Source organism: Leucoraja erinacea, chromosome 25 (genome assembly GCF_028641065.1).
Source record: "Leucoraja erinacea ecotype New England chromosome 25, Leri_hhj_1, whole genome shotgun sequence".
In the NCBI taxonomy this organism is placed as follows: Eukaryota; Metazoa; Chordata; class Chondrichthyes; order Rajiformes; family Rajidae; genus Leucoraja; species Leucoraja erinaceus.
In genome coordinates, this window is record NC_073401.1 from 3589400 (window position 1) to 3614044 (window position 24645).

Below are 24645 nucleotides of genomic sequence, written 5' to 3' on the forward strand. Positions count from 1 at the left end.
TCAATCATCCACTGTCAGGCTGCAGCCATAACGTTGAGGCTGTCCAATACACCTTTGGCTGCTACATGTAAACAACCATTCATATATTTGGCCCCTACATACAAATGCAAGCTTTGGGTGATTTTCATTAACTATGTCGTGATTTACTTCATCGTCTGTTAACTCCATTCACTTTTTTCTGTATGTATCTACAATAGGTCCGTGTTGCACTATACTCTTGGAACATACATTTCCCTATAGTTTGGTAACATCAAGATCCTGGAAAGTATAGACCACTTCCCATACCACGGGAGTTACCTCTTGGGGAAGGCAGACAGTAAAGATGAAATTCACCATCATCTTTGGCCTATTGAGTAAATGGTTATTGGTAAATAAAATCCTCAGAGTTAACTCAAAACTCATGGTCTACTGGGCAGCATGTTCTAGATCCTCCTATATGTTTCTTAGATCAGAAGTATCTATTCCAGGCATCGCAAGGCAGTGGAAAATCTTCCAAAATCAATGGAAGAATATAGCAAACCAATGTCAGTGTCCTCTCCCAAGACAATATCTCCAGAATTAAAGTCCTTGTATGCTCAGCTGAATTTGGCTGGCCATTGCATTCGCCACCCATCAGCAAACTCCTGAAACATACACTCCATTTGCGATACTGCCTCCTTTGCATTGGTGAAGCCATATGTGGACTAGATGACTGATTTGCAGAGCATCTGCACTCTGTCCTAAATTGCTATCTAAAACTCCCAGTTACATGTCATTTCAACTTCCCATCCCATTCCCACGCCAACCAGTCTCTCCGCAGCCTTTTCCACGGCCAAGGTGAGGCCTAATGCAAACTAGGAGACCAGAACAACGTATGGGTAGCCCATAATCCAATGGTATGAAAACATTGAATTTTCCAGCTTGAGAAAACCCACATTCCTGTGACCCTTTTCCACTTCCTCCAGTCGATCCAGGCTTTCTCTCACTCTCTCTTCATCTTTACCATCCCTCTCCATTTCGTCAATGTCACTCATTACCCTCCACCACTGGGTCCATTTGCCCATTACCCACATACCTATCTACCTTGGGTTCTTGTCTCTTGATTCATCTTATGGTTCATCTAATGACTTCTGGTTCCATCTGGTCATTGTCCCCCGACTTTATCTAGTTCCAACTATCATCAACCAATCTGTGTCTCAGCATTACCCCCCCCCCCCCTCAATCTGGTTCCATCTGCCCTGCCCCTACCCTCCCCCCCCTCCCCCATCATGGTTCCACCTATCATCTACCAACCTCTGTTTCACCCACAGCTCTCACTTCTGTCTGTGCTATCATTCCTCTATATTCTCAGTCCTGATGCAAATCGTCAAGTCATAGAAGGCAGGAGAGAGACAAATGTTGTGTCTCTATTCAAGAAGGGCCGCAGGGAAAAGGCTTGGAACTACAGGCCAGTGAGCCTATCATCTGTGGTCGGAAAGTTACTAGAGAGTATTCTGAGGGATAGGATATACATCCATTTAGATGGACAAGGGTTGATTAGAGATAGTCAACATGGTTTTGTACATGGGAGGTCGTGTCTCACAAATCTGATTGAGTTTTTTGAGGATGTGACTAGAAAGGTCGAAAAAGGCAGAGATGTTGACATTGTATACATGGATTTAAGTAAGGCATTCGGCAAGGTAGGCTGCGCTGGAAGGTTAGATCCCATGGGATTTCAAGGAGAGATGGCTGAATGGATAGAAGATTGGCTTCATAGAAGAAAACAGGGTGATAGTGGAAGGTTGCTTTTTGGACTGGAAACCTGTGACGTGGTGTGCCTCAGGGTTGGTGCTGGGCCCGTTGCTGTTTGTCATCTATACCAATGATTTGGATGAGAACTTGCGTGCCATCAGGGGCAGAAATCGATATCAAAACATGGGGGGGGACACAACTTCTTTGTGGCCGCACGCGCATGCGCACACACGCACACACACACACACACACACACACACACACACACACACACACACACACACACACACACACACACACACACACACACACACACACACACACACACACACACACACACACACACACACACACACACACACACAGGCTTCAGCCGTGGGCCATGTGGATGGTAACATCTGGAGCTGAGCTGGTTGGTGACCGACTCTGAATCCCACAACCGCCCCGAATTGTGTGGCTTCAATCGGCCCGTTCGCGGGGCCTTTCATCGCCTGTCGCGGCATAAAACCGGCTGCAGAATCGTCCATCGCCCGGCGGGGGCTTCAACATCAGGAGCCTTGATCGCCTCGAAGCAGCAATTTGACCGTAGGGTGGTGGAAGATCCCATGGCCGATTTTAAGCCGCGCCGGGCAATGAACGGGCTGATTCAAGCTCCGCTCTAGTATCTTTGCTCCACCAGAACGTCTCCAATCACCGTGCTCTATCTTCAGTTCCACCCCTCTACTTCCGCCTCTGACTGACACCTCCCTCCTCCAATCATCGCGCTGAATCATCATGTCCCCCCCCCCCCCCACCTGCCTACTGACTGACATCTCTCTTGTCCAATCGTCGCCCTCGATCATCAGTCCCACCCCCACTGTCTCGCTGAAAGCGGAGATTTTTAATTTATTTTTTCACCGAATTTCAAAACATGGGGGGGATTGTCCCCCATCTCTTAAAATATGAGGGGGACGTGTCCTCTTGTTTCCCCCCCCCCTCCCCTCCCGGGATTTCCGCCCATGCATGCCATACGTAGCAAGTTTGCAGGTGACACAAAAGTGGTTGGTATTGTAGATAGTGAAGATGGTTGTCAAAAATTGTAGCAGGATCTTGATCAGTTGGGCAGATGGGCCAAGTGATAGTTCATGGAATTTAATACAGAGAAATGTGAGGTGTTGCATTTTTGGAGTACTAACATGAGCAAGACCTTCACAGGGAATGGTAGAGCTCTGGGGAGCGGGCACCATGTTATAGGACAGATGATGCCAAGCTGCAAAGGGTACAGAGATGATTTACGAGGATGTTGCCAGGACTTGAGTGCCTGAGCTATAGGGAGAAGTTGAGCAGGCTAGGACCCTTAGTGCGCAGGAGGATGAGCGGTGATCTTTTAGAGGTGTCCAAAATCATGAGAGGAATAGATCGGGTAGACGCACAGAGTCTCTTGCCCAGAGTCAGGGAATCGAGAACCAGAGGCCACAGGTTTAAGGTGAGGGTGAAAAGATTTAATAGGAAACTGAGGGGTAATATTTTTTACACAGTGTGTGGTGGGTGTATGGAACAACCTGCAGGATGAGGTAGTGAGGCAGGTACTATCGCAACATTTAAGAAACATTTAGACAGGTACATGGATAGGACAGGTTTAGAGGGATATGGACCAAACGCAGGCAGGTGGGACTGGTGTAGATGGGACCTTTTGGCTGACAAGTTGGGCAAGTTGGGCTGAGGGACCTGTTTCCACACTGTAAGACTCTATGACTCAACCCTATGCTTCCACAGATGCTGCTTGACCCACCGTATTCTTCTAGCAGTTTTTTTTTTACACTGTTCCATCTATGTCACGGACAGAAATTAGCAGGTGGGGAGAGGAAAAGGTTTAATGATATGCGCAGAATATCCTTTAAGAAATGCGTTGTCTTCATTGACTCCTGGGAACCTCTGGACTCTGATTACTGAAAGTAGAGAAGGTGCATTAAGGATGGTATACAGAGCATCAAACAATGCATCGGGAGCGCACAGACGTCCTGTGTATTCGGTAGAAAAGTCAAACCACTTCACAGACTGCACTCAGCATTAGCCATGGTCTGCTCAATCAAAGAGTGAGATTTAAAAAACATAGCAACATAGAAAGTAGGTGCAGGAGTAGGCCATTCAGCCCTTCGAGCCAGCACCGCCTTCAATATGATCATGGCTGATCATCCAGATTCAGTACCCCGTTCCTGCTTTTTCCCCATATCCCTTGATTTTGTTAGCTCTAAGAGCTAAATCTAATTCTTACTTGATAACATCCAGTGAATTGGCCTCCACTGCCTTCTGTGGCAGAGAATCCCACAGATTCACAACTCTCTGGGTGAAAAAGGTTTTCCTCATCTTAGTCCTAAATGGCCTATCCCTTATTCTTAAACTGTGACCCCTGGTTCTGGACTCTGCCAACATCGGGAACATTTTTCCTGCATCTAGGCCTGTCCAATCCCGTAAGAATTTTATATGTTTCTATAAGATTTTCCTCTCATTCTTCTAAATTCCACTGAATATATGCCCAATATAAAACTTTGTTACAATAAGGATGAGCTGCTCTACAACAGCCACTGCTTGAGCAGATTAATTCAAGGAAAGGCTAAATAAAAGATGAAAGAAAGGGCCAATAGAGGTTTATACAGATAGAAATAGGTGAGGCAAAATGGGAGGATGTCGAGAGTGAACTATTGATAATGCCATGTAGAAATACATCATTATGTTGTATCAGCAACCTTCCTGACCACGGATTTCCATATTGCCGCATGTTAGGGAATTTGACTCAACCATTTCATTCTTGTAACATAATCAGAGAATAATAACATTTGATATCTTCAAAGTATGCAAACACCAGGACCGCACTGTCACAAACAAAAAATAGTATTTTTGTTTTCTGTTAAATCTCTTGCCACCTCTCAGGAAAAAAAAACAAAGCCGTTATTGTGCTGTATATGTTACTTGTTTTTTTTAAGACCCTGCAGACCTTTAAAATATACGTTTACTGCAAAAAGGTCCTGGTGTTTTACAATGAACCCCGTATATGCTGAATGCCATTTTATAAAATGATTATTGTTTTTACGTCATGCAACAACTTTCCTGTCATAGCACAGATTGTTTGCTTGTTGCAGACACTGCAATAAATCTAAAAGCAGCACATAGCAAAAAATTGACCCAACAATAATCACCCCAGGTAGGAAATTATAGAGCGATCCCCTTTGTGTAAAAATATTGCAAGCTATGTTTCATAAAAGAAAATAATTAAGTAGCTCTGTTGTAATCACTCTGTTGGCATCTTTGTGTGGATTGTAATGCGTAATTAAGTTTTCACAATTGAGTAAAACCTCCTTCTAAGGCCTTGGCACGTGTCATTGTCGTGAGAATCGTCCCATCAAGCGCAGAACACTCTGCAGAAGACAAGAAGAAAATGGAGAATTAGTCAGATTGCATAGAGGGGAATCTTTACAGGTTTTGTTATGAATGACTAAAGTAGACTGAATCGTACTGCCTGTGGTCAATAAATCTATTGGTAAAACCTAACGTTCGGGCTATTTGTTCATAAGTTCATAAGTAATAGCAGAATTAGGCCATTCGGCCCATCAAGTCACTCCGCCATTCAATCGTGGCCAGGGCCCGATTTAGATGAAGAGAGGCCCTAAGCTATTTCACTTGTGAGGCCCCCTCCACCCCGCCTCCCAATCCCCCACCCCCAGGACTAGAGGACCATGACTACCTGACAGTGACAATGTGACACTTTTAGATCCTACTGTATGTTATCATTAAACAGTTGGTTTTAAAATACATATTGGATTCACCCCGGAGCGGGCGATGCCTTACCTGGATCGCCGTTTGAAGCTCTGGAGTGTTGGGCCTGCTGCTTCAACATCAAGGAGCTGTGGTTTGCGGAGCTCCCAGCCTCGGGCTGCACTGATTTCAACATCCCTTTGCCGAGGGCCACCAGCAGGGGGAGGTCAGAAGGGATGGTGAACACATGGCAGGGATGGAGGTTGGGGCCAGAGGAAGGCAGGTGAGTGGACTGAGGCCGAGGCGATGTCTGGTGGGTGGGTGGTGGGTGGTCAGTATGAGGACTGTAGTGTGGGTGGGGAAGAGCTGGGGTCACATGGTTTGAGGGGAATGGGGAAGACCCAGTGGAACAGCCACTGAGGTTACCATGGTTGGGGGGACTAGCACTAGGACCCAGCGCAGTCAACCCCTGTGGAGTGGGAGTCTGCAGCGTGGAAACAGCGCCACCGATGGTAGGTTTTGTAACAACGCCACTATGTCAAGACTTTTATACACCTTGGTGGAGCGGGCCGAGGCCCCGCTAGATATCGAGGCCCTAAGCTTAAACCTGTCTAGCTTATACGTAAATCCGGCCCTGATCGTGGCTGATCTATCTTTCCTTCTCAATCCCATTACTCTGCCATCTCCCCATAACTCCTGACATTTGAAGTAAGGTCCAGATATGTTGAGAGTCAAGCGGTAGATGGGATGAGCAGAGATATCTCATACAGCTTCCCGATTGGATTTTCTATCTAGTCTTCCCAGCCTATGGTTTTGATTGAATTGATTGAAAGCATAGAGACCCTATGGCCCAGTATGTTCACGCCAATCATTCATCATCGTTCACAGTAGTTCCACGCAAGGTCAATGACATCCTACTTTTGCATCCAGTTTGCATCCAGTCCTTGCAGACAAGGGTCAGTTTTACAGAAGCCAATTCACCTACAAACCTGCACGTCTTTGAGTTGCGGGAGGGACACGAGCACCTGTAGGAAACCCCCGCAGACACAGGGAGAAAGTGCAAACTCCAAACATCTGACAGCATCTGAGATCAAGATCAAACCCGGGACTGTGGCACAGAGGCAACAGCTCTACCAGCTAACTCAAATGAGTTAGGGACCCCATTAATTTCAATGAGGATTTCTAGACCTCCTGATTTGTAGGCAAAAGGGAAATTACTTTGAAAATGATTTAGTTGAATCTTTTGAATAACTTTTTGAATATTTATGTTCTTGATTAATTTTGTTTTTTAATGTTTGAACTATATTTTTGTTTAATTATTTACAATAAAAAAAAATCATTTTGAAATATTTCTGAATGATAATTCTCCAGGTGCTTTGCACATGTGTGGCCATTAAACTGATAATTTCATGGTCCAACATTTTAGGATACATTTTCATTCGGATAAGCAAGCACAACATTTCTGCTCTGCATTGGCTAGCACCATGAACAATTGAGAACTTAGAGTCACATTACACCATACACATGATTAAGCAATAATTTCATGGCTGTATAACATGCAGCCACATACCAGGAATAAACCCACAAAGTACTATTCTGATATTACATCTTGGTTTAATGACGACTTGTATTTGTAGCATCCATGTATCTAATGATTGACTTTAGACTCACTATCCTCCCAAATTCAACTGTCACGATTCAGCATGTTGCTGTTTGTCATAAGTTCCAGGATTGAGATGAGAATGAATTTCTTCAACCAGAGGGTGATAAATCTTTGGAATTCTTTACCTATAACAGTTGTGGATGCAATATTGCTGAGTATATTCAGAGCATAAATCAGTAGATTTTTGTAAGTGAATCGAAGGGTATGGGATTAGAATAAGATTGTATGCAATGGCAAGGATCAGCCATGATAGTCATAGGGTCATGGAGTCATACAGAATGGAAACAGGCTCACACATAGCACACCCCGACCAAGATGCCCCATGCCGCACTAGTCCCACCTGTCCACATTTGCCCCATTTTCCTCTGAACCTCACCTGTCCATGTGCCTGTCCAAATGTTTTTACATGCTGTAGTAGTACCTATCTCATCTACCTCCTCTGGCAGTGTGTTACATATATCACCACCCTCTTTGTGAAAATGTTCCCATTTCATTTTTTCCATCCCAACTTAAATCTATATCCTTTGGTTCTTGATTCCCCTACTCTGGGAAAAAATCCTTTGTGCATCTACCCAATCTATTTCCCTCATGAACATATGCCTCTATAACATCACCCCTCAGCCTCCTATGCTTCAAAGAATCAAGTCCTAGCCTGCACAACTTCTCATAGCTCAGGCCCTCAAGTCCTGGCAACATTCTTGTAAGTCTTCTCTGCGCCCTTCCCACTTAACAACATCTTTCCCACAGCAAGATGACTAAAAACTGAACATAATTGTGGTCTCACCAATGTGTTGTACAACTTAACATAACATCCCAACTTCTATACTCAATACCCTCACAGATGAAAGCCAATGTGTCGAAAACCTTCTTCATCACATTATCTATCTGTTCTGCCACTTTCAAGGATATATTTACCTGCATTCCTCTGCTCTACTGTACTCTCCAGAGCCCTCCATTCACTGTGAAGATCTTGCTGTGGTTTGACTTCCCAAAATTAAACACTCCACACCTCTCTGCATTAAACTCCATTAACCATTCCTCAGCCCACTTGCCCAACTGATTAAAATCCTGCTGTTATTTTCGATAATCATCTTGGCTATCCATGGTACTACTTCCTTTAGTGTCATCTGCAAACTTACTTCTTATGGCAAACTAAACCTCTTATAGCAATGGGCCCAGCACTGATCACTGAGACACACCAATAGTCACAGGCCTCCAGTCCATAAAACAATCTTCTATCACTTTAATTCTCCTTCCCATTCCTACACAAATCTTTCTGTCCTAGGTCTCCTCCATTGTCAGAGTGAGGCTAAATGCAAATTAGAGGAACAGCATCTCATATTTTGCTTGGGCAGCTTACAGCCCAGTGGTATCAATATGAGGAACTATTATATAATAGAACCGCTCGGATAGTGACTTTTATATAAGCTAGGTAATTTGCAAAAGAAAAGCTTAAGGTTTTTAGAAACATGTGTCCTAGAGAAATAAAGTGCAATGAAACATACACACGGGGAAAGATGAATCAAAACATAGAAACGGCTAATCTGAACCTGCATAGCTTAGTTTATTGCTTTGAGGCAATTATAACGCTGGAGAAAATTGTATTTGATATGACTTTGTTGAAGAATGGATAGCTGAATGGGGCCTCTTCTTAGGCCAGAGGTCATCTGCTCTTTCTCTGTGGCACATTCTTGAGCTGTGAGGGTTATGCTGAGTTTGAGACAGAATTCAAGGCTGAGATAATAGACTCTAATTTAGCTTTGGCTAAGTTAAATTATAATGAGATTGAGATAACGGGTAGGATGTATATGAAGGGGAGTAGTTGCTCGGAGAGGAAAATAATTAGATTGATGGATATGTGACATTGCTATGTTTATAGAAAGTCGAAGAAGCAGATGTAATTCTGATGTAATTCTGAGTTGTGAATTTACGCTTTGTTCTGTAATATTTGTAAAATACCTTGTAGTGAGATTGGAAATCCAGCTTCCAGATAGCAGGAAAGGGGCTGTAAATTGGAATTAAGTTGTATCGTTGCACCAAACACTTATTCATTAAGTTGACAGATTTACGACCCATGTATGCTTGGGTTGGGAGGTGCATGTGTGTGTTTTGAACTTAGAAACTGAAAATTCGGCAAAACTCATATAATGAATGTTTTAAATACATATGTAATAGTATTGTAAACTGTGTAAAATTGTAGTGTATGAAATGTATTGATGAAATGTATTGTCTTAGTAGGAATGTAAACATTAGACTTTGATAAGATTTATAGAAATATCTTTCTTCTTGGTATGGAAAGTGTGTATGACTTGTGTGATCATTGTATTACATATGTATCTTATATTTTGAGGAGTGGTCTTTGATAATTGAGCCTACTGGGGTTTTGCTGTGTTGAAATAAAATAAGCAAAGTTATACCACAGGCAAACGAAGGTTGTGAGGCCAGGAAAGGGGGATCATGTGACTGATGTTGTAAATCACAAGAAGGACTCACATGATTGATTACTAGCTTGTCATACCCTCTGTGTCTGAAATGTCTATATAGACATATAAATGACATGAGTTTTATCAAAGTTACTCCTCTCTGGACCCGACCCAGAGCATCAGCTCTGTGTTGGAAGGTTCAGAGACTAGTCTCAGCTGAATAAAGAATCGATCTCAACAGCTACAAGTGTTTGAGTCAAGTTGACTTTAGATTTACAAAAGAACTCAGTTTAACAAATATTGATTTCTCTCACTTCAGGTAACCCCGGCATTTCCCCTCTCTCTATTCCTCCTCCACCCAAGTCGCACCAGCTTCTCATTTTCAACCTATAAACAGCTAACAATGGCCTTTATCATTGTAACTTTTTTGCATATCTTTCATTCATTGTTCGTTATCTCTCCACATCACCGTCTATATCTCTAGTTTCCCTTATCGCTAACCAGTCTGAAGAAGGGTCTTGACCAGAAACGTCACCCATTCCTTCTCTCCAGAGATGCTGCCTGTCCTGCTCAGTTACTTCAGCTTTTTGTGACTATCTTCAAATATCACCCTCTGCTTCCTTCCATGAAGCCAATTTTTCATCCATTCGTCCACCTCTCCCCGAACCCATATGATTAAACCTTCCAGAGTTGCCTACCATTTGGAACCTTATTAAACGCTTTGCTGTCGTCCATATAGAAAGGTCAGCGGTTTTGTCCTCATCAATCTTTTTGGTTACTTCTTCTAAAAAGTCAATCAGATTCGTGAGACATGATCTTCCACATACAAAACCATGCTGACTATCCTTAATCAGCCCCAGTCTATCCAAAGGCAGATACATCTTATTCCTCAGAATGATCATCAGCTTATTGAATAGCAATGCAAGCCAGAAGACTGACTCCTACCACATATTTAAAATGTTTTCTTCTGCCTTGGGAATCACCCAAGCCCTTAGTTATATTTTCTCTAGTTTTATTTATTGATTTAATTTAAAAAGCGTTGAGTTTCTCCGTTGCATAATGCCCATTTTGGTATTTTAAAAATATGAACAAAATGAATCTTTGCTTCGATTTGAATCCAGGGTTGGAATGTTTCAATAAATTCATTGCAGATGTTATAAATAATTCTTTGAACAATTCAACTTACCAACACTGCAATTTCAGCATAGTTACATTTTTATCTGTTAACTTACTCGTCTGAGTCTTTCTTGCTCTCTTCAATAAAAGCGATCGATTCTGATCGAAGACGATTAGTAACTTCATGCGTACGAAGAGTGACACCAAATATGTCCTCGTGATAACGGTTTTCATCCTGTGGTATTAAACAAGGCACAGGTAAACCATATTGCCAGCCAAGAATGCTGCCCTGTTTCAGGTGAAAAAAAATCATGTACGGTTCGTGGTTCCTTTTGTGATTTTAATAAAGGTTGTCTTAAGGGTCTGTCCAACTTTCACAACCTAATTCACGACCTCTGCTGAGTTTGCTCTTGACATACTTGCAGCATGGTCGTCTAGAGGCCATAGAAGGTCGTAGCAGGCCATGATGCTAGTCGTAGGTACTCGTGGCATCAAGTAGGTCGGGGCGTTTTTCTAGCTGATGAAAAATGTCCACGAGTAAAAAAGGTTGTGAATTAGGTCATGAAAGTGGGACAGGCCCTTAGTGACTCTGAAATCTGTAAATAGAAACACCATTTAAATAGATATGATAAATAACTAATTTGCAAAAAATTAAATCACTTTTCCTACTAAAAGCACTCAATTACCAATCTTTTGGGAAGGTTCCATGCAATTGTTGTGGTTAGCTATCTTTAAGAGTCATGTTGATCAATGTAGATCATCCCAAGTGTTACGTAAAGGTTCTGCTATTCATAGTTTGAACAGTTCACACATTGGAAATGTGGCTGTGAATCGAGTTCCCCCCTGGTAGACAATGTCTGCAATCCCAGAGCAGTCAGCAAATCTACCCCTCAATCTCCCCAACTCTTGTTCAAATTAATCGGCTCTACATAATTCAGGTGCTCATCAGCTGGGGAAGATCTGCACTCAATTTGGATCAAAAATAGCAGAGCGGGTCAGATTGAAAGATATTCAAATTAGTTGAGAGATACTGCGCAGAAACAGACCCTTCAGCCCGCCGAGTCTGCACCGAACAGCGATCCCCACACACTAATACTATCTTCCACACACTAGGCACAATTTACAATAATACCAAGCCAATTTACCTGCAAACCTGCAGGCCTTTGGAGTGTGGGAGGACACCAGAGATCCTGGAGAAAACCCACGTAAGTCTCGGGGAGAACTTACAATCTCTGTACAGACAAGCACCCATGGTCAGGATTCAACCTGGGTCTCTGGCGCAGTAAGGCAGCATCTTTACCGCTGTGCCACCATGCACCCAAATTCATAATGGTGCAGATTGTTGAAGCAGAGAATCTTACAACTAGGAACATTAATAGAATTTTTAACTCGCACTTCAAGTGGTGTTATTTTAGTGACCCAATACCTAGAAATATGAATTGATGAAACCAACACAATAGAATGGTTTATCTCCATAACCAATGATTCATAAGGACAGAGAACCAAATGTGATTAACTACAGGTAATGTATGCATTTGTTCAAATTAGAATTCCATTGCGTAAAGAGAAAATAAATAGAGCAAAATAAATAATTTGGAGAAAACCAATCCATTCACAGGAAGAATACGTCAATTTCACACAGACAGCCCCAGAAGTTGGGATTGGATCCAAGTCTATGGTGCGATGCCGCTGTGCTACACAAGTAAGGTCTAAAGTGGTCTAAAGTCAAATTTCATTCCATTGGTTTCAATGATATTAATTTAAGAGACAGGTGTTATTTTATGACTGAAGTATCCTTTATTTAGGATTGCAGTTATACAGAATGTTATACAGCCATGTTCATTAGTAATTATTCAATGCCGCATGGTGTTTCATTTACCTGATGTATTTGAATTTTGTCCACAAAGCATCAGTTATTATTTTCTAACTATTCTACAAAGTGATGAGCTTGAGGCTTTTAACACAGTGTCCAGTTCCTTGGGATGCATTGGTATAAATCCTAAACTGTGGCCTTAGTGATATTTCTAGACAATTTTGACAATGCGGAATGAAGGCATTAAAATCAAGTGGGAATGGAAGTTTCCCTTGATATTAATGAGAGAAAAGCAAGGTGAATTCCTGATTTTTGCCCAAAATTTATCCTCCATTCAGCAAAATTAAAAAAAAAGCTCACTCTAAATTTGAATTCATGTCACCTATTGTGCAAACTAACTTGATAAAAATGGATTCCAAAAGTGATGCATTGGAAGCTACATGTTTTGAGGTTATTTGCTACATATAATCCTTACCCGTAGTTTGCTGATAAAGACCCCAGCATCTTCAAGTGACATCTTCCCCTGCTGTGCGAGGATGTGCTGAATGGTCTTCAAAACATCTCCTGCCATTGTAACATCTCCACAAACATATATGTGCCCACCTTGGTCTTGTAATAGTTCGACTATTTGGTCAGAATAATGTTCACGTAAAACATCTTGCACATATTTCTGAAATCAGACAGAGACTTCAATGTAACTGCAATTAGAGGCTGAGACGGCTGAGGATGTTCGGAATGTCCCCACCAACTACTACAGATGCTCCGTAGAAACCATTTTATCAGGATGCATCACAGCTTGGTTTGGGAACAGCTCCATCCAAGACCGCAAGAAATTGCAGCGAATTGTGGACGCAGCCCAGCCCATCACACAAACCAACCTCCCTTCCTTTGATTGACTCCATTTATACCTCACGTTAACTTGGCAAGGCCAATGAAAGACGAGTCGCACCCTGGCCACTCCCTTTTTCCCCCCTCTCCCATCGGGCGAAACGTATTGAAGTGTGAAAACACACATCTCCGGATTCAGGGACAGCTTCTTCACAGCTGTTATCAGGCAACTGAATCATCCTACCACAACCAGAGAGCAGTCCTGAACTACTGTCTACCTCGTAGGTGACCCTCGGATTATTTTTCATTGGACTTTACTGGCTTTACCTTGCACTAACTGTTATTCCTTTATCATGTATCTGTACACTGTGAATGGCTCGCTTGTGATCATGTACTGTCTTTCCGCTGACTGGTTAGCACGCAACAAAAGCTTTTCACTGTACCTCAGACCACGTGACAATAATCTAAACTGAACTGAACTGAAATAAAGTTCAAATATTCAAATATTTAAACATTCAAATATGCAACAGAATTAAAGTGTTTGGTTCAGTTCAGTTCAGATGCTTGCATACACACTATGCCATTTTTTCATTTGTTTAACTGGGTTTACCTCAATGAAAACATCTATTTAACAATATATTTTAAAAGCCAAAAAAAAGCCACAATTTACAAATTTGCATTGCAATTAATATTATGTTTGCAGAACTCTACATTTTCTCAATATAACTATTGCTCCATCATAAAATGTCTGGCTGCTTTACAGATGTAGCCAGTGTGCCATGCTGGATCTAATCGTTCAATAAAATATATACTGTACTTTGCAAGACAACGCTAAATAATCCCAATTAGCGTAGAGGCCTATTTAAATCCTTCACAAGTTGATGGACATCCTTTCTTTGAGAGTCATGGAATCACAAGGCAAGGAAACGGGCTCTTCCACATAATACCTCAGTGCCGACCAAGGTGCCCCTTCTAAGCTTGTCCCATTTGCCTGCAATTAGCCTCTGTCCCTCCGAACCTTTCCTATTCATGTCCCTGTTCTCTCTCATAGCGTCCCTCCCAGCATACGCAGAAGGGAGAGGATGTTGAAAGATTGGTGCACCATCGAAGCTAACCCTGACCATCCCATCCATGCTGACTTGAACAATCTGCCCAACATGTGCCTGAAGTCCCGCAAACCCTTCTGGTCTTATGTTAAATCCCTAGAAGACTTTGACTCCAAGACTGAGTGGCGCAGAGCCTGGAAAGATGCCAAAACCAACAACGGAGAGGTTATCGCAGACCCCACAGTGAAACCACCAGGTTTTGAACTTCATCCCAAGCGATGGCTAACCCTGAACAGAATCCGCACTCCCCATGCAAGAACAGCCCATCTCCTGCATAAGTGGGGGATGACAGACAGCCCTGCTTGCGACTGCGGGCATCCAGATCAGATCATCCCACACATCGTGAATGACTGCTCACTGAGGCTTTTCCGTGGTGGCATCAAATCATCCAGTCACTGATGCTGTCCTGCCCTGGATGTCTACCCTTGATCTACAACTTTAGGCTGTGTACGCCAAACACAAGAAGAAGGCCTGTCCAAGTCGCTGACAAGAGAAGTTAGGGATAGAATCAAACTAAAAAAAAAGATGTATAACACAGCAAAGAGTAGCCGGAAGCCAGAGGATTGGGAAACTTTCATAAGACAACAGAAGGAAACAAAACGGGCAATATGGGCTGAAAAGATGAAGTACGAAGGGAAGCTGGCCAGGAATATAAAGAAGGACAGTAAAAGATTCTTTCTATATGTTGAGGGGAAAAAGAGTAGCAAAGTCAAATGTTGGTCCGTTGAAGGCAGACACGGGTGAAATTATTATGGGCAACAAGGAAATGGCAGAAGAGTTGAATAGGTACTTCGGATCTATCTTCATTAAGGAAGACACAAACAATCTCCCTGATGTACTGGAGGACAGAGGATCTAAGGGGGTAGAGGAACTGAAATAAAATTTCATTAGGCAAGAAATAGTATTGGGTAGGCTAATGGGATTGAAGGATGATAAGGCCTGATGGTCTACATCCCAGGGTCCTCAGGGAGGTGGCTCTAGAAATAGTGGACGCATTGGTGATCATTTTCCAATGTTCAATAGATTCAGGACCAGTTTCTGTGGATTGGAGGATAGCTAGTGTTATCCCACTTTTCAAGAAAGGAGCGAGAGAGAAAACGGGGAATTACAGGCCAGTTGGTTGGCAGAAATTGGTTGGCAGACAGGAAGCAAAGAGTAGGAGGAGTGAATGGGGCCTTTTCAGAATGGCAGGCAGTGGTGAGTGGAGTGCCACAAAGTTGGGGCCGCAACTGTTTACCATATATATTAATGATTTGGAAGAGGGAATTAGGAGCAACACTAGCAAGTTTGCGGATGACACAAAGCTGTGTGGCAGTGTGAACTGTGAAGAGGATGCTAGGAGGTTGCAATGTGACCTGGACAGGTCGAGTGAGTGGGCAGATGCGTGGCAGATGCAGTATAATATAGATAAATGTGAGGTTATCCACTTTGGCGGCAAAAACAAGGGGGCAGATTATTATCTCAATGGGGTTAGGTTAGGTAAGGGGGAGGTGCAGCGAGACCTGGGCGTCCTTGTACACCGGTCACTGAAAGTTGGCGTGCAGGTACAGCAGGCAGTGAAGAAAGCTAATGGAATGTTGGCCTTAATAACAAGAGGATTTAAGTATAGGAGTAAAGAGGTTCTTCTGCAGTTGTATAGGGCTCTGGTGAGACCACATCTGGAGTATTGTGTACAGTTTTGGTCTCCTAATTTGAGGAAGGACATCCTTGTGATTGAGGCAGTGCTGCGTAGGTTCACGAGATTGATCCCTGGGATGGCGGGACTGTCATATGAGGAAAGATTGAAAATACTAGGCTTGTATTCACTGGAGTTTAGAAGGATGAGGGGAGATCTTATAGAAACATACAACATTATAAAAGGACTGGACAAGCTAGATGCAGGAAAAATGTTCCCAATGTGGGGTGAGTCCAGATCCAGGGGCCACAGTCTTAGAATAAAGGGGAGGTCATTTAAGACTGAGGTGAGAAAACACTTTTTCACCCAGAGAGTTGTGAATTTATGGAATGCCCTGCCACAGAGGGCAGTGGAGGCCAAGTCACTGGATGGATTTAAGAGAGAGTTAGATAGAGCTCTAGGGGCTAATGGAGTCAAGGGATATGGGGAGAAGGCAGGCACGGGTTATTGATAGGGGATGATCAACCATGATCACAATGAATGGCGGTGCTGGTTCGAAGGGCCGAATGGCCTCCTCCTGCACCTATTTTTTATGTTTTCTATGTCTTATATGGTACCTGCCTCAACTATCTCCTCTGGCAGCTTGATCTATATACCCACCACTTTCTGACTGAAAAAGTTGCTCCTCAGTTTCCTATGAAAACTTGCCCCCTCATCTTAAACCTAATACTTTCGGTTCTTGATTCCCCTACCCTGGATAAAAGACTCTTTGCATTCATCCTATCTATTCCATGATTTTATACACCTCTGTAAGGTCACCCCTCAGCCTCCTGAGCACAAGGACTGGAGTTCTAGCCTGCCCAACCTTTCCCGACAGCTCAAACCCTCGAGTCCTGGCAACAGGATTATATAAATTAAAGATTAAAATTTCCTGTCACTAAATGTGAGCATCTTCACATCAACAAATAATATTGGAGCCTTAGCACAGGCAGACATCTCCATACCTTAGGTTTTCCTGGTTCACGAGAGTAAGCTGTGTGAAGTTCCTTAAATACACCTTTATTTTTTACATGGATGGTCTCTTCTCGATAGATGTGGTCAATATGTGATTGTCGGCAGCCAAACACAAGTGTCATGGGTCCTGCTTTCATACCTAAAATTACATAAATAAGATTATAAACTTTCTTGAAGAAATGTAACTAAAATAATTCTGACACCAGGGGGAGGTAGATATCTTTCATCTCTTGATTTCTTGGTAAAACAATTGAAAGAGGATGTAACGTGACCTAGCAATTTGTTCCTCCTCGTTTTATGTAGGGCTAATTGTACCTCTGGCCAATTGAAAGAGAAGTTTGTTTGTCGCTGAAGTCCATGGAGCCAACATTTAGAGTGAAGAAAGATTGTACATATAAGGAAAGACTGAGATATATGGTTGAATGCGGTCAGAATAACGTCAAAGACTGGTCAGAGTGGATGATGAGAGGAGATCTCTGGCATAAAGAAGAATGAAATGCTCCATAATATCCCATCCCTTCTCTCATTCCTTTCCTTATTCAGATCAATGACCACATCCAGTTTAGCCATTTACTTTATTTGAAATGTACACCCTCAGTGGGAGCTGTTTAACGAAGGTGGATGTCTTTCCAGTTCCCCCCTTTACAGCCACAAACAACTGTAGATGCTGAAATATTGAGCAAAAAGCAGACTGCTGGAGTAACTCCACAGGCCTGGCAGCATCTGTGAAGGGAAATGGGCCGATATGGGTTATATTTGAGACTGAAGTCCATTTCCCACCACAGATGTTGCCCGACCCGCTGAAGTTCCCCAGCAGTGTGTTTGTTCCCTCTCTTGATTATGCCATGTTGGTGACCTACCGTTGTGTTTGACATAATGCATGCGCTGCTGCCAGAAGCTTCTGAAGGGTGCAATTCCTGTTCCTGGGCCAATTAAGATGCAAGGAACCAACGGATCTTCTGGTAACCTGAAAGATGGTGCGCTGCATCGAAATACACACACTGAGTTAACACAGGTCTTTGTTACTGGGTACAAATATTACTCAGTTTTAATTGCTGGATGATCGCACATGACAATGAAGAAACCATTGCCTATTGATATTTATAGCAGTGTATTTCCACGTTTTCTGGTTATTCAGATTGTTTCATTGTAAAATTAGTAGTCCGATTAGTGAATATCCTATGTTGGAGCCACTTGGCACTGCTGGTAGAGCTGTGGCAAGTGGCTCATAGTACCCGAGATCTGGGTTCAATCCAGACCTCTGCTGCTGTCTGTGTGGTGATTGCATGTTCCCCCTGTGACCACGTGGGTTTTCTCTGGGTGCTCCAGTTCCCTCCAACATCTCAAGGATGAGTGCGTTGGCAGGTAAATTGGCCACTGTAAATTGCTCCTGGTGTGGGGATAAAGGGAAGAATCTGGAGGGAGTTGATGGGAATATGGAAATAATTAAAAATGTGATGAGTGGGTGGTTGGTTGATGGTTAGTGTGGCCTCTGTGGGGATGAAGTCCCTGTTTGGTACTGTTTCTTCCAACTATTCTGAGAGTTTTTCTTAGGTACAGTAAATGTTCCATTCTCTTAGGAGACATAATGGAGTCAGTGGCTTTTTATCGGATTTTACTTAGTAAAATTTGAGAAAATCAGATGAATACTACAAGCCATATAGCTAAGGTCCAGCAAGGAAGAATGCAGGTTCATGAAGTCAAGAATCACTTGGACCCACTGACACTATGATGATAGATATTAAAGTGGAGGGGAGACAACCAAGGTAGTCATGAATGATCTAAAGTGCAATCATCAATAATCTTCTTCAACCATGAATGCAGGTAAAATAATTCTGAGAAAATGAACGCTGTAATCTTGTTCCACATTAAAATCAGAGATCCTGGTCATGTTCACAAGATCTCTTCTCGCTGCTGACATAGGGAAAAAAGTACAGGAGCATGATAATAGGGTTGCCAACTATCTCACTCCCAAATAAGGGACAAAAGGCAGGGCCGGACACGGCGCTCCGACCACACAGTCGACCCGAGTAGGAGCAGTCAAATATAGGACAAGGGCGGTCTCGTATGGGACAAACCAATTTAGCCCAAAATACGGGATGTCCCGGCTAATACGGGACAGTTTGCAACCCCACCTGGTAACCTGGTGGCTGCAGCAAGTAAGAGTTTTTTGTTCTTTCATGTCCAGTAAACACTCTTGAAATTCCTGAAACTTTCTTGAAACTCTTGAACTGCATCAGTGTGCAACCTTTGGGCTTGATAAAAACTCGTCTTATACTTTCACCCAGAGTGCTATTATTATGTTTTTGTTTTTTACCTGCATCATCGTCTTTTCCCTCACTCAATATAAACTTTAGGGGTCCTATGCAAAGTTGTGATTGTGAGTGGTCTAATGGACATAAAAGATTCATGTAAGGTTCAATTTAACTGTGTTCTTGGACGGCCCCGATCTTTCCATGATCTCTCCATGAGAGCTTAAGGTTCCATGGGACATCGCATCCACACTTTTCTGCAGTTTACTTGTTAGTACGCGTGGAGTCTGGAGAAAGATAATCAGCAATTCTTCTCCAGTTAACCAGGGATGCACGGAATGGTCTTGGCTGCCTGACTGACAACTGCTTAGAGGTATAAATATCCTCAAGAACCATGGTGCCTTGCACTTGTACCTCACATCAAACTTCTAATGGAGCACGCTCATCTTCTGTACTTCTGAACTGGCAAGTCATTGACCTCAGATGTGCAGAGGACCATGTGAAAGGACTTTGCACAAGCTGATGTTGTCCTCGCTACTGATTACAGGAGGCATTTGGGCTAAGTGTTTAAAAAATATATATATAATAATAAAATAAATATAATAACAAAAGAGCGCTAATTTGATTTGATGAAGTTTTAAAATTAAAAGCACAAGCAAGTTTAACAAATATGGGTCATGGCAATTACAGATATGGGTCTATCCTGTTCAATTAACGACACCTGGAGGCTGCAGCGAATCGTCCGATCAGCAGAGAAGATTATTGGCTGCAACCTTCCCTCCATTGATGAACTGTATACTGCAAGGGCCAAGAAGCGAGCGGGCAAGATCATCTCTGACCCCTCTCACCCTGGCCACAAACTCTTTGAATCACTTCCTTCTGGAAGGCGACTCCAGACTGTCAAAGCTGCCACAGCCAGACATAAAAACTGTTTTTATCCACGAATAGTTGCTCTACTCAAAAGCCAAAAATCTGTAGCCTCGCTTTGATCTGGTATTTTGTTGGTTCACATGCTTGATCAATGGTGTTTTATCATTAATGTTTTATTATTATTATTAATGTTTAGTGTTTTATGAGTCATTCGTAACTGTCACTGTATGTCACGTTGTTACTTGTGGGCGGAGCACCAAGGCAAATTCCTTGTATGTGAATACTTGGCCAAAAAACTTACTTACTTACTTAACCAATTACTATATTAGTGGGTATCAAAGTGGTATCATATTGTAGCAAAGTTTAGTGATGGTTGATAAGTGGAATAAATTTAAATAAAATGCATATTAATTTCTTGATTATAACCAATTGGTTTAAGAATACCCTTCTAATTCACGAATAGATATATTAGTGAATTAGTAGAGTATTAGTAAGAGTAAAGAACTAGTCATTTTCATCAGCTGGTAACCATATTCCTTCAAGTCCTTCACCGACTAAGAGGTTCATGGTAGAGAGGATGGGGGATGAAAGATTTAATCTAAAAACGTGAAAACTATTAGTCTAGGCCTTTTGAAAGTATTTTTATTATCTTCTTTTTATGTGATTAAAAGGGACAAACAGTGAGATCTTGAATAACCTGATCATAAAACTGCATGTCACCCTTAATGGTTTAATGGATTTGTTAACAAAGGTTCATCCAGTCACTTTCCCTTATATCCCATTAAAGCTTTTTTTTTCAACAAGTCGGCATCTTCATTACTGTGCAAAAAAGAAAGAAAATCCTTTCAAGTGCAATTATTAATGCCCCGAATACCTGCACCAGGAGCGGTTTCATAAGTCACCCAGTGAATAGGTATTCACACAAGGCCAACACTGATATCAGCAATGCCAATGTTGTGTCCTTTAATCAAGGGAAAGGGTCACTTAGTTATTCTAACATGTAAGAGGCACATCACTGCATTTATCAGTCCATTAAAGGTGCACAGAGGGAGCTCACTGAAGCCTGCCAAACCCCCCTATCTCCCCTCCCCCCATCGCCCATCTCCCCTCACCCTCCCCCTAATCTCTCATCCCCCCTCATCCCCCCTCATCCCCCCCCCCCCCATCCACACTGTGTGATGGGGCCTCCCACCACTCTATGGCTCTGAGTGTATTGGGTGGTTGGAGTGGAGGCATTCTGTTAATGCAAAGGCTGGGTGATTCCACTTAGACACTGTGAAAGGCTCAGGCTGCTGTAAGGCTGCTGGATCAATTGGAGGACAGGTGGAAGACTGGAAAATGGTCAGCTTCCCACTCCCCCGAAAAGTAAAGCCTACACCGACCCACAGTTACTGCAGTGAACACTCACAGTGCTTAGACACTCTGACACCCTATCTGGACCCAGTAACCAAGGAAAGGGGATGTTTAAGAAGGAGCTGCAGATGCTGGAAAAATCGAAGGTAGATAACAATGGTGGAGAAACTCAGCGGGTGAGGCAGCATCTATGGAGCGAAGGAATAGGTGACGTTTCAGGTCGAGACCCTTGTGCTCAAAGATCATAGAGGTCGCTCTATCATCTTTGCTTGTGCTTGCACATGCACACATGCACACACAGACAAAGAAAAGTCTGACACATCTTTGCCAACATTTCTTTCCAAATTCATGTAAGAATGTGCTGCAAGAATCTCTGAACTTCAGAGAACTGTTAAATTTCATCCCTTTTCGAAAGCTAATTACCCTCTGACAAAGCACGGCACCATTTCGTCCCTGTCTATCCTGTTCAGCCACGAAGAGCAGACTCCATGATGTAACGATCCTTCACCATCTGTAAACAAAGATAACAGCTCATTGTCAGGGTCTACTTGTAAAGAGAAGATAGACACAAATAGCTGGAGTAACTCAGCGGGTCAGGCAGCATCTCTGGATAAAAGGAATAGGTGACGTTTTGGGTTGAGACCCTTCTTCGGACTGAAGAAGGGTCTCCACTGCCGGATTTACGTATAAGCTAAACAAGCTATAGCTTAGGGTCCCCACTTTCTAGGGGGCCCCCCGAAAAAATTGATGGGCCTCGAGGTCTAGGGGGGCCTCCGGCCACGGCAGAACACCTACCGTTCAACTCTGGGCGGCCCACCCCCCCCTCTTTATCTCTCTCTCTCCATCTTCCCCCACTATCCGTGTCCGGGCCGCCGGGCTCCGCTCGCTCCTCATCCGCCGGCACGACAGGCCGCCTTGCACATGCGCACAACCACGGCCAGCACATCATCGGCCGCCCTGCGCATGCGCACTGCAACGGCAACTGGTCGGCGCTGGGCACTTTCTCCCTCGCTTTGAATTGTGGGAGATTTGGCCGCCATGGCTGTCCGGTCGTTGGGGGCCTCACAAGTGGAACAGCTTAGGGCCTCTCTTCATTTAAATCCGGCACTGAGGGTCTCGACCCGTAACGTCACCTATTCCTTATCTCCAGAGATGTTGTCTGACCTCCTGAGTTACTCCAGCTTTTTATGTCTATCTTTGGTTTAAACCAACATTTGCAGTTCCTTCCCACACATTTCTACTTTTAAAGACATTGGAGCATGTATCAGCTGTTTCCTTTGTGTAAATGGAGTGTTACATCTATTTTGAAATGTCACAGGTAGGGAGTAGCAATCTAACATTGAGACAGAGCATGCACCCACAATCATAATTAATGGTAGCAGGAACAAGAGGAACTCAAGAATCAAGAGAGCTTTATTATCATGTGACCCAGATAGGACAATGAAATCCTCGCTTGCTGCAGCACAACAGAATATGTAAACATAACACAGAACAGGAGATAAAAGTTCACTGTGTCTATATGATCTACGCTTGCCCCCTGATTGTGTGCTTGTATCTAAATGAACAAAACAATGGTGCAAACCAATCTAATTACTTTAAAAAATACCATTCACCAATTGATTATGTTTTTATGAGCTCCTCCGATTGGGTGTTGAGGCTGAAGGTGGCAGCCATTGAGCAGACCAAAAATGAGTCAATCTACCGCTGCGCAACCAGGGGAAGCACGGTGGTGCAGCGGTAGAGTTGCTGCCTAATGGGCCTGCCCCACTTAGGCGACTTTTTAAGCGACTACAGGAGACCGTGCGGTCACTACATGATGGCCACATGTTCGCGGGTGGTTGCCGGGGAGTCACCTTCATGGTCGTGAGGAGTTCCCGCATTCTCGGAAATAGTCGCGGCCTCATTCTGGTGACCTGAATGAAGTCGCCATGGAGAGTAGCGAGAATTCTTGTGCTGACCGGTGAATTTCATTGGCTCATTGGGGAAAAGAAATTGTGAACAGTAGTTTTCAGAACCAAGGATAACCGACTGATAATGTTAATGTCCGCCGAGCATCACAGCCGTGTATCTCTGGCCTTAAAAGTTGTCTCCACTCCTTTTCCCCACCCCGTCTCCCCCTTCTCCCCGCTCTCTCCCCTCTCTCCCTCCCCCTTTTAAAGGAGTTAAGTGACCCTTCCCGTACACTGTGCTTTCACCGTCTTAATTACAGCGCCAACCTTCCTGTTCATCGTGTTGTGTGTCTGTACCACATTGGCTTTGCACCGTGTGAATTTCACTCAGACAGCGTTCCCCCCGCTTGCCCTGTCCCCCGCCTGCATAACTGACTGGTGAAAGAAACGATGTGTGTATGTGTGTGTGCGTGTGTCACTCTGGCAGGCGCCATTCCAGTCGCTGTTCCAGTTGCCGTTTTTTCAGCGACCGGCTACGACTTGACAGTCGCCTGAAAAATCATATAATTGGGACAGGCCCATTACAGCGTTTGCAACGCCAGAGACCAGGTGTTCGATCCTGACTTCGGGTGCTGTTAGACTTAGAACGTTCTCCCCGTGACCGCGGGAATTTTCACAAAATTAATACACAAAAACAACCACAGTCCCTCAGGGCAGGGAGCGCTAACATCAAGTCGAACGTTGAAGGAACCTGACTGATCACTGCCAAACCACTATACAAAATTTGGCAAGAGACCAACATTGTATTTTGAGGATTATCACCACACTTTGTTACATAAAATCAACATCTCATTATATTAGTGCCTTCATTGGACGGTGACTTTCAATACATGAATCATTTACTTTGTTCATTCTTTGCACAGTGGATTACAATTTTTAGGGTCTGTCCCACTGCGGCAAACTAATTGGCGAGTTTAGAAAAGTTTAGAAGAGTTTGAAAAAGTGTCATGTTGAAGGCCTCCTTCAACCTCCTTCTATGTGGAAGACTATCTACGACTACCTTTGATTATCTTCAACTACCCGCGATTACCTACGAATAACATGCCGACCTACTACGACCTACTTCGACTAAACCTACGCGTAAAAAAAATATCGATTTTTTCCATGGCGACTTTTTTTTCCTCGCGGGCATTTTTCAGCATGTTGAAAAAAACGCTGCAACATAGCTAAGGCCTCGAGTACGTGGGGACTACTCTCAAGC

The 24645-nt window shown here is 43.3% G+C and overlaps 1 protein-coding gene across 2 annotated transcripts in view; it reads right to left on the minus strand.

The window, feature by feature from the left end:
• Positions 1-2080: 2080 nt before the first annotated feature.
• nos1 (nitric oxide synthase 1 (neuronal)) overlaps positions 2081-24645 on the minus strand; it is a 71857-nt gene continuing 49292 nt past the window's right edge. For both annotated transcript variants that reach the window (XM_055655589.1, XM_055655588.1), the window contains 6 exons: positions 21919-22006; positions 17881-18002; positions 17011-17159; positions 12933-13127; positions 10761-10879; positions 2081-5105 (listed from right to left, as the gene is read on the minus strand). In XM_055655589.1, the coding sequence (XP_055511564.1) occupies positions 5090-5105; positions 10761-10879; positions 12933-13127; positions 17011-17159; positions 17881-18002; positions 21919-22006 (689 nt within the window). In that variant the 3' untranslated portion in view covers positions 2081-5089. The remainder of the gene's footprint in view (positions 5106-10760; positions 10880-12932; positions 13128-17010; positions 17160-17880; positions 18003-21918; positions 22007-24645) is intronic.